Raw genomic sequence first — 10,651 nt, 5'->3', positions numbered from 1 at the left:
TTGACTAGATTGGCAAGTAAAATGCTTGGAACTCGGAAAAGAATCAAATCCCAGCCGATCAGACAATGTTAGCATGCAACATGCATGATGCAAGGTTACAAGTCAAAAGATGAGAAAGTTATGATCCTCAGCTATGGGAAACATTGAATGCAAGATCAAAGTCAAAGCATTTCTTCAGCTTTGGTCCTCAAAAGAAAACCAGATTGACACTGGGAAAGCAAGGTTTAGCAATTTGCTTCCATTTTAAGATTCTCAGAAATTCTCTCAACAAGAAACACCATACAAAAGCCAAGAGATGGCTCAAGCACTAACTTAAGATTACATGATGAAGGCTAGCAGGGTGAAAAATAAGCAAAGTAAAACAAACCATACTTCATGCTACAAATAGATAAACAAAAAGCCGAAACAATTTTAGGGCATAACATAACAACTAGCACTTAAGTGTTCCATCGTGCACTTTTTCACAGATTTCACATAATTATTATAATCTCCAGTAGCTCTTGCATATTCCCAGGTTCCCAACTTCTTCATTCACCAACACTTCCATTAAGTAATTCTTTCCTACCAGACACTTGTATCACAAAAACATAAAACTAAAAGAGAAGGCAATCAACTAGTGGACAACAATTCTGCGAGAAGCACTGATAGTTTTGACATCTTAAAAGTACAGGAACAGTAGTGAAATGATAAATTTCTCAAAATATTGAGCTAAAAATCATACACCAATTGACATGCAATTGATTCTTGAAGAGTATTCTTTGCACATTAGCATCAGAAGTCAAATTGTCTACAACAACAAGATGAATAGATACAGAAACAAACTCAGTCTACGTATAACAACAAATCTACACACCATTAATCCAAACTCGCTCAAGAGTCCATGCAAAGGACCAAAGTAGACTTGTCCAAAGCACTCACAGCATAATAGTGGAGTCATCAGAATGATAAACCTCTATCGACTAAAATGCATTTATATTTGAAAAACTATCAAATAGTCTGAAAATCATAAAAACATCCTACAAGCACTCTGTCACAACACTTAGTAGGAGCACATGCACAGATAAGGATTATGATAAGATCCTTAGCCATATGAGAAACAATATTGACAGCCATCAGATTGCTACCAGCATAGAGGTAAATGTATTTTGGAGGCCAAAGCCCAAAAGCTTGTCTTAAAATCCAATCCAATCCAATACAACTGGACCCGCCCAACAATAATGGCAAAAGAGTTGCTTCATACGTGCTGCTATTCAACAGCCAAAAACATTGGAATAACGAGACACATTTTGAGGATAACGTTCACAATTTAAATCTATCTTACATCATTTTAGTGATTTAAAATTTGTAAAGATAAAAGAGGGTCTTCAACTTGTCTATGGATCCCCTTAAATCTTAATCCACCAAGCCAGCTTGAATGAACTTCCACAAACCTCTGCAATTTCACAACTACAAGCAACTTTTTATAACCTTAAAAAATCATAAATACAAAAAGGTTAAAAACAAGCAGAACCTGCCATAATCTAGGCATTGTTGCATTCTTTTATCTCACTTCTCATCTCGGCCCATGTCAAAACACGTTATTTCCAACTCAGATTTTCTCTCCTTCTGAAACCATAACTTAGAAACATCATCCAATATTTGCTAAAATTGCATGTCACATCCCAATAATCTGCCCATCACAGCATTAAACGCATATTACCAGCATGCCTCCCACTCAATTTCTACAACCTCTTATACTATTCCTCACTCCAATAAAATGGAAAAGTAAAAAACTCACAGCGAAAGCAAGCAGGTAGGATATTTAGGCAAGACCTGAAGTGCACCTTTCATAAGTAAACTCTTATTTACTTCTCTTCACCAACCAACTTTGCATTCATCATGTCCCCCATAAATAACCTTGTCAGTCTGATGCAGTTGTCTAAGATTGTCTCGTTCCTAAAGCTCATCAAATTAACTCTACAAGACAGTAGAATGCACACTCACTAAGGTTATCCAGCATTCCAAACTTAAAGCCTTTACTTTTTTCTCGTTTAATAATTTAATGGACTACAAGATAACATATGCGAGATGGCATCTTACTAACAAAATTTTCCCATCAAAAGTGGGAACAAGAAAAGGCTCATTCAGTGCAAATACAGAAATTCATAACATTATCATAAGCACAAAGAGGAAAGGGACAAAAGCCACACCACAAAGATAATGGTCTTATGTATAACAACATAAGTGCTATTTGGGGCATGGGAAACCATTACCATTCTCATTGATACCAGCGAGGAACAAGTACTGCAAAGCAGTAAAAAACAATTGATTGCAACAGAATATACACAGAGAAGCAATGTTGTGGAAAATATACACAGGTAATATATTGCCTCGTGATAAAAGTACATGCAATGCATTGGCAGGTTCTTACAACAAACAATGGCAGTATTGCATCGCTAGCACTGCAAAAACAGGAAGACTCTAAGCGTTGAAAGATTGCCGCCATCTTCAGCTATCTTCAGCGTCACAGTCGAAAATTCTAGCAGCAAAAGTAACTTTCACCCATTTTTTTCCCACTTGAGTATCATCTAAGTCCATCAATCAAAGCCTCCAATTCTCTCCTCCCATACCTCCTACCCTCTGCAGTAGCTTCCCTACACCTAGCCACAAAGTAAAATATCAACCAAGCTAACATGAAGTACACCTCCAAAGCTGCCTGAATAAGGGTAGCGAAAAATTCCCCACCTATAAAAGTCAAAACCCATCTTGCAAGAGACCCACCTACGATAGCTTCGTAACACTTAATCTGTATCGCTTGGTTCAACATTGTTGACATCAAATAACAACCTTCTTTAATAATTTCCCTCCCGGTTCTCCTCGAATCCACAATAGCAATCCAAGCAGCTAATGAAAATGCAAATGAAACTAAAGTATCCACCAAAAACCACGTAAATAAAAACCCTGAAATCTCCTTCTCGAAACCCCTAATCCACGGTGACATAACTGAAAAAGGCATCAACTTTAACCTAACAAAAAGCTTGAAAAACGAGTAATGATCCTCAATTTCTCCGAAATACCATAATCCAAGAAGCTGAGTCACCGCGTCTCTCACCGCCCATTTCATTAAAACGAACCCAGTGAGTCTTTTCAAACCCATTTTCGACCCATCCCAAAAAGCCCCAAAAAAGGAAACAAATCTTCCAATCAAGTCATTAACAACTGTAACAAAAAGAACACCCAAGACCAAAGAGTAAATCGCTGTAAACCCTAGAATTACCCATCCATAAGCTGCCGATAAAAAGCTGACGAGAAAGAACAGCGCCGCCGCGTCACGTCGTCCCAACTCCAATCCTTTATAAACGAACTGAAAATCCACAATTCTTTCTTCTTGTTGTTCCCCTTCATTATTTTCGTAGTCAAACAAGGCTGCTTTAAATTTGACTCCATAACGAACAATTTCCGGCAGCAGAATTCCGTTATCGGCAACGAAATCCGAAAACCCCAATTTAGTGTCGAAGTTGGAAAGAATCACCGGCGTGCCATTGAGGGGGCGGTTAGGGAAAGAACCGAAGGGGGAGCGGTCGCGGTGATCGTCGTCGGAAGAAAAGAAGTCGTCGTCGAGAGTGCCGACGCGCGTGAGGTGGAGGAAAGGACGGCGCGTGGGGCGACGAGTGGGGTGGAGACGCGCGTGAGGGTGAGAAGGGTGGAGGTCGAGGCGGGAAAGGAGGGATTTGAAAGAAGGATCGCGGTCGATGAAGGAGGTGAGGAGCAGAGAACCGGATTCAACTAAGGAACGGAAAGAGAGGAGGAGGAAAGAAAGGAAGAGGAATGCGAAAGGGTGGGCGGCGAATTGCACGGCAGTCTTTTTTAGGATCTGGGATGTGGACCGTAGCTGGCCGAACCGGTGGTGATGATCGGTCATGGCGGTTTTTTTTTTTTTTTTGCGTTGGGGTTCAGATTTGTAGGAAGTGAGGCATAGGTGCAAGAATTGACAGAAAGGGATTCTGTTTTTCTGTTTTCCTTTCTTGGTTTTAAGAATTTTCGTTCTTTTCCATGTTCTTTTGGGTTCGTTGGAATTGGGTGGAAAGTAAGAGGAAAGGAGCGCGGCTTGAAAAGGGTCCGGCCCTGGAAAATTATCATGGGCCTGTGTCTAATTGTTGGGTCCACATTGGGGCCGAGATTGATCCGTGCTGAGTAAAGATATACTAAAGGACAGTACTTTTTATCTCAATTTTTAAAAAAATTAAAATTATTTAAATAAATTTAAGTAAATTATTTTTTCAATTACATTCAGTCAAATTTCTGTACCGATTAATAGTTAATTAATTATCATTAATCAAAACTTTTTTTATCTTTTTTTATCCATATAACATTAACAGAAATAATAAAAAATTACATATGATTATATTATCATGTCTTATCAACATATCATTATATATAAGACTCATTTGATTTAAAATAAAAATAAAAAAATTTAATTGAATATAATCAAAAAATAAAAATTTATTTAAAATTTCTTAAATAATTAAAAAAATTTTAAGTTTTTTTAAAAAAAAACTAGTAGTAATATATACTTGTTGATTTTACTTTAGCTTTTAGTTACAAATAGAAAGATTCCAAGAATGCGGGAACCACTTGGTTCCAACCAAGTGAATCTGATTCCGTTCACCTTTCCGAAGGACTGGTAGCGAAGGCCAATATCAAATAGGTAAATTTTGATCCTTATTTCCATTATTATTCCCTTCCAGAAAGGGTCATCCGGTTATGGCTAAGGTAAAGTTTAGGGTAAATTGCATTTCACTCTCAAAGACTGCAACCAAACCGGATCATTTCTATTTGATCATGATGGTGGAGAAATGGTTGGTCCAGAATGGGTTCCTGCCCACATTCTGCCCTTCGGTTTTGGAGGCATGGGTTGACTATACAAGTCTGCAACTTTATCAATATATATCCAATCTTGATTAAACATTAACTAGAAACATTTAAGAATTATGCTCTGATATAATACAAATCTCATAAATCATAACACTTTATAACTCTTTGCTTCTAATTCCATAAAAAAAACAATTATAAACATAAAGATAAAGAAAGCTTTAATTAAATGTAAAGCTAAAAATAACAATAATATATCCCCTATATCCAACTGACTGGCTTATAGGACATAATATTAACTCTTTCTTCAACTAGTACCGTTTGAGGTAGACTGTAGCACGGTTATGGTTTGATATTCTAATGCATGCTTTAAATAAGGTCTTGAAGGGTGCTTAACCCTTAATGCAAGCACATGGAGCAAAAATTAAGGTCATAACAAGACTTGTAGCCTGCTCTCGAATGCAAGAATGTAGAAATGACAATGATAGGGTAAAATAGTTGAGTTCTCTCCTTTTTGCCTTTCTTTTCCTCCAATTTCAACATGGGGATAAAATGTTATTCTCATATAACAATTTTCTCAGGCTATTTCTGGAAACAGCAGTGGTAATGACCAGCGAATAAAAAGCACAGTACAAAGAACGAACATTAGCAAGAGGGTTCTCAACAATCAAAATTTAAAACAACCGGAGAGAAGGCCAATTAAGTGGAATAGCTTAGTTAAACTCGGGCTTTTGTGGATATGTGCAGCCAGACCTTTGGATGATAACATTGGATGCATAGCAGCCAGCCTTTACACAGACGTCTATGGGCTTCCCTTGAACCAATTGTGAAAGAAAGCCTCCAACAAATGCATCACCTACAGAAAGTAGTAGAAAATTGTTAACACTGACTCCATCACAAGGTTATGATTGTATTTTTTGACACACTGATATGCCAAATAGAACCAAAGGTAGAGCATATGACAACTACTCATAATTATTTCTTCTTGCATCCACTCTTCCACCCTCCCCAGCCTCCTCTCCCTACCCTTCTGTTTCCTAGGAATGTCTCATATTGTAGTTCATTTAGCATTTACAGTTTTCAAGTATTGGAAGCAAAGGTGAAAGACCGTATACCTGCACCATTGGTATCAACAAGTTTTTCCTTGGGTAACAATATTACAGGGAATTGCTTCACTTTCCCATCCTCAGCAACAACAACAGGATCTGCACCTTGAGTAATAACAGTAATCCTCTTGAATGTTCCAGATGCTTTTGGCCACTGAGAAATCTTCAAGGCTATCTCCGCAACATCATCAGTCTGGACAGCAGAAGCAGCCCAAATAGGTCAAATATGAAACATAAGGCGTCCATCATAGAATCTAATAGTTAACAGCTATTACCTCCCAGCCATGAACCTTTGAGAAGGTTCTTGCCTCTGTCTCATTGCCAAAGACAAAGTCCATATACCTGAGCAACAATAAGTCCACAGATTTTTTTCAGTACATGTACATTAACTTCCACTGCAGAAAAATATGATAGAATGCTTACGGTAAAACTTTCTCCTGTGCGTCCTTGAAGAACTCACAAATAAATGGAGCAGAAAGATTCATTGAGAACACCTGCAGACAAAATTAACATGTCAGGCCACTAAGCCAGTGAGCAGAAGCACAAAGAGGGATTTCAGTTGTGTAAACATAATATACCTTGTTATTTGCAGCTGCATGTTCAGCAACAAGCTGGATGGAATCAGGAGATACGGTGAGAAAAAATCCAGCAATATAGAAGTACTTGGCCTTCTCAACTGCACAAAAAATATTTTATAAACAAGTTAGTCCCTAGAAGGAATAACAGACAGAAATCAAATTGTTCGTTTCAATTATTCTCATTGGAGTAAGTTAATGTATAGTTAGACCAAAATAAGAAAAAGAAAGCCAAATCCAAGAAAATAAAAGAAAAGTGTACCCAATGCCCAATTCTCAGGCCTCTTCAAATGCTCAGACTTGTAGCAATTTGCAGCTGATAAATTTGCAATGAGTGACCTACAGATAGATTTAAGAGTGAATATTGCTACTCCAGTAGATAAGACATAAATGTTGCATTACATCTTAATAATTGGAGCAAACAAAAGAAAGTACAACAGCGAATTGGCAGCATAGAAGAAATAAGGAAAAGCAAGCTCATTGTCAAGCTGACCTTTCACCACCCACAACACAAACAGCACAAGTTCCTGTTGGTGCAGATTCATCCTCAAGATATTGAACCTGATTTAATGTGCATCATAAAACATTAACAATATATTATTTTCAATTCCAAAGATCAATTCCAAAGATTAAGAAGTGCAAAAATGCAACTCAAAATAATTATGCATCCAGAAGTACGAAGGTGGAAGGAAATAACAAAAGAAGCATAATCTATTATGCTTAAAGCTGTGTGGAACTGAAATCAGAAAACAGTATAATGCTCCCTTTTTTTTTTGCCTTTTCTCACTTTTCTTTTCAACTCTTTCGGAGGTTAAAGGAAAATGGTTCAGAAACAGGGCTCACATTAACACCAGCAGCTGTTGAGTTCTTCTTCATTTCCTCCCCAAACTTGTCCTTCCCAATGCAACCCATGTAACTAGTTGCACCAGGAATTTGAAGCATCCACTGCATGAGGCAAAAAGAAACTCAAACTATGGTAACAATAAATGTTATGACTGCATTTTTCCAAAGGTCCAACCAAAATAAAAAGGCACTATGATTTACCTGTGCAACTTTGATTGAATTTTGAGTAGCTCCTGCACAAAATAAAAGTGAGGAGAATCATTATTGTCCACCAAGTTCTGATTGAAAATTCAAATTCCAACATCTTTTTTTTCTTTCTTTCAAAATCATATACCAAGGCAATCTATGCATTACCTCCAGCAATATACTCTACATTGGGGTTTGAAGCCATTTCTTCATACCTGTCATAGAGAGCCATTAAGAAAGGTGCATACTGTGCTTGTAAACAAGAGTGATTAACAAGGATAAATGTATCCTGTGGAAGGTGGAAACTGTATAATGTTGAACCCAACAACACACTTGAACCTCAAATTTTCAACCAACAGATCATATCATTTCAAACCTACTAGGTCAAGTGAGACCCCAAAAGCTCTATCTATTTTCTAAAGGAGCATGACAGAATTGACCTTCTCCTTAACAAAATTGATTCTAAAATGAAATACTATAGTTTTTCATCTTAAACTGCATGGCGAGAAGTCGAATTCGCCCTAAATATTGGATGATCAACATGTGGTGCAACCCAATCTTTTGTCATATGTTCAGATTTTACTCTATATTGATGGTGTTTAATACTTACGCTTATCAACCTTCGCTCTAAACTACAAAGGAACACACATAATCTTTCCCAAAATATCATTACAGTTTCTTTCATGTAGATTGACCATCAATTTGTCTACACGCACAACTAGCTAAAGCTGCAAATCAACGGCCGGAAATGAATAAAAAAACTTGATCTATTATATCAAATAAGGCCGTGTGTACACGCGCCCAAGTCAGGTGAAGGAAATGTTTAAATAGATAAACTAAAACTATAAATAACAAATTACAGCTTCCAGTTGATCTGTTTACACAGAAATGGTAATTAACAGAAGTTAACAAAAACAAATCATTTGACCTTGAAAACAGGGACAAAATTTTTGCTTACATGGGTATGTGTTTCTCCTCAGCCAGAATTGCATTGTTCAACTTGACATCGTACCTGAAACCAAACCAAAACCAAAACCCAACTTTAGATTCCACAACAAAAACCGATCCCAAGTCCCAACATTACAAAACATATCCCATAAAACAATAAAATCATCCAAAATTGTTCCAACCGTACTTTTTCAAGAAATCTTCGTCCACGACAGCTGAAATGTCAAGGAGAGGATTGCCCATCCCCAACAGAATTCTTTCGTAGGCCATTTTTTGGGTTGTCGGCGATTATTTGGTGAGGGGAAATCAAACAAGAGGTTGGAGTGAGAGTAGGAGACTCTTAGATCTTGGTTGGGAAAAGGATTTGAGTAATTCAAAGTTTATAGGCCCATACTGAGACTGGCGTGTCCCCACCTCACCAACCCAATTAGCCGCTATTTAGTCTTTATTTAAAAAAAAGTCCCCCATTTTGTTGCCACCTTTCAAGCTTTGGACATATTCCTCTCTCTATGGTTGGTAAATGAAAGCCCTGTTTAACTGTGACCACAAGCTCTGTTTTTTTTTTTTTCATTATTAAAGATACACTTATTTAGATAAAAGAATTAGCTTTTTTTCATTTTTTTAAATATAAAAATTACTATATCATGATGTTAAGTTAATTATTTTCAGATGAATAAAAATAGGAACTTCGTTTGGACTTGGGCTTAGCTGCGTAGTAGTAGCCATGACCCTCCTTGCTGAGGGTTGGGCCTTGTGGGCGTAGGCATTTTGGGAAAAAAATCGTTTGTCCTTTATGCATCCCTTCTTCTTTTCGTGCAGTAAAATTTTTATAAATTAGTATTTAAAAGTTATAAAAATTTATGAATTAATTAAACTATTCTTTAATTAAAAAATTAATAATTTATTAATTTTATATATTAATTAATAAAAAATTAATTTACCAACATATTTTTTTTTTCAAAATATTGGAAAAATATTTTAAAAGGCAAATAGAAAATTTCATTAAAGAAAACGTTTCCCTAACAAAAGAACCAGCAGCAGCCCCGTAGCCAGCAAGGAATAGTGGATAGTATGCCCCTTCGGGGGGCTGAGGGGGGGACCTTCCAATATCCCTTGCTAGAAAACAAAATAAGAAAAGAAAAAAAGAGATTTGAGGTGTATTGTAATATTCTTTTTTTTAAGTTATTGTTTGATATGAGAATTTATAAACAATGATTCTTCAGGATACAACAAGTCTATTATAGAATATTTTGAACGAATGAAGCCTGGTTAAATATACGTTTCTTCTATAAGTATTAAAAGATTGTGTCTAATTTGTTTCAACAGACATATCTTGTTAAGTTTTAAAAGATGTGTCTGTTTAAAATACTGAATAATTAATCAACGTATTTCAATAGATGCGTTTGAAAATACTTCTTTTTATTTAATAGTTATGTCTTAATCTAAATAGATACTTAATTTAAATACTCACTTTAATTTGAATAATCACATTTGAATAAGATTTCTTTATGTTACAAATTATCTAACAATCCCCCACTAGTTTGTAATATTAATAATATTATGCATAGTAGAGAATATCTTGAATATTTGAATTTTCTATTAATATAGAAATTTTAAAGTTAAGACAAAGTTATTGGTATCACAAGAATTGAACCACAACTCCTTATGTCATAATCAAAAATATCACACGCATAGCATTATTTAATTGCTTTAACATTATGCCCATTACTTTAGCACTTAAAATGGCCTTGTGTTAATCTTGATTTCATAAATATTTACAATAGTAAACCCTTTTAATTCTTGTTTGAAGCGACATTACTTCAATATTCATATAAGTGGAATTTGTTATTATGCCCCTTTTACTATAAGCATTTGACATTTCCATTAAGAGCCTTTCGCTCATCCTTTTCTCATAACTGACACACTGAATATTATAGAATGAGTCTATTTGAATATTCTAGAATAAAGCTATTTAATATAAAAATTTAGTGCATAATGATAGCATATAATAACTTGTTATTGCCTATTAAACTTTTATTATTAGTTTTGCTAATTCAAATTTGGGTTTCCATTACTAGTGCTATTGAGTCAAGGATTTTAGCCCCATTTCACTGAAAATTAACTTTACAGCCTTTTTTGGCT

At 35.8% G+C, this 10,651-nt stretch overlaps 2 protein-coding genes across 2 annotated transcripts; both read right to left on the bottom strand.

Annotated features, from left to right (window-relative positions):
• LOC18597978 lies at positions 2,189-4,052 on the bottom strand. The gene has a single exon (XM_018122294.1). It carries the CDS (start codon positions 3,899-3,901, stop codon positions 2,564-2,566), a length of 1,338 nt encoding a protein of 445 aa, XP_017977783.1. The 5' UTR covers positions 3,902-4,052; the 3' UTR covers positions 2,189-2,563.
• On the bottom strand, positions 5,312-8,921 carry LOC18597977 (adenosine kinase 2). Its single transcript, XM_007027299.2, has 12 exons — positions 8,697-8,921; positions 8,520-8,573; positions 7,730-7,776; positions 7,577-7,608; positions 7,376-7,477; positions 7,026-7,093; positions 6,795-6,871; positions 6,536-6,633; positions 6,381-6,451; positions 6,233-6,299; positions 5,967-6,150; positions 5,312-5,707 (listed from the first exon to the last, which is right to left on the bottom strand). Exons 1-12 carry the CDS (start codon positions 8,777-8,779, stop codon positions 5,565-5,567), a joined length of 1,026 nt encoding a protein of 341 aa, XP_007027361.1. The 5' UTR covers positions 8,780-8,921; the 3' UTR covers positions 5,312-5,564.

This window comes from Theobroma cacao, chromosome 5, assembly GCF_000208745.1.
Source record: "Theobroma cacao cultivar B97-61/B2 chromosome 5, Criollo_cocoa_genome_V2, whole genome shotgun sequence".
Lineage (NCBI taxonomy): Eukaryota > Viridiplantae > Streptophyta > Magnoliopsida > Malvales > Malvaceae > Theobroma > Theobroma cacao.
This window is presented reverse-complemented; position numbering and strand designations above follow the sequence as displayed.

Coding starts and splice junctions, on each gene's coding strand:
- LOC18597978 (XM_018122294.1), bottom strand. CDS start 3,901: ATGACCGATCATCACCACCGGTTCGGCCAGCTACGGTCCACATCCCAG.
- LOC18597977 (XM_007027299.2), bottom strand. CDS start 8,779: ATGGCCTACGAAAGAATTCTGTTGGGGATGGGCAATCCTCTCCTTGAC. Junction 8,574..8,696: donor GACGAAGATTTCTTGAAAAA/GTACGGTTGGAA, acceptor GTTTGGTTTCAG/GTACGATGTCAAGTTGAACA. Junction 6,300..6,380: donor GCACAGGAGAAAGTTTTACC/GTAAGCATTCTA, acceptor ATTGTTGCTCAG/GTATATGGACTTTGTCTTTG.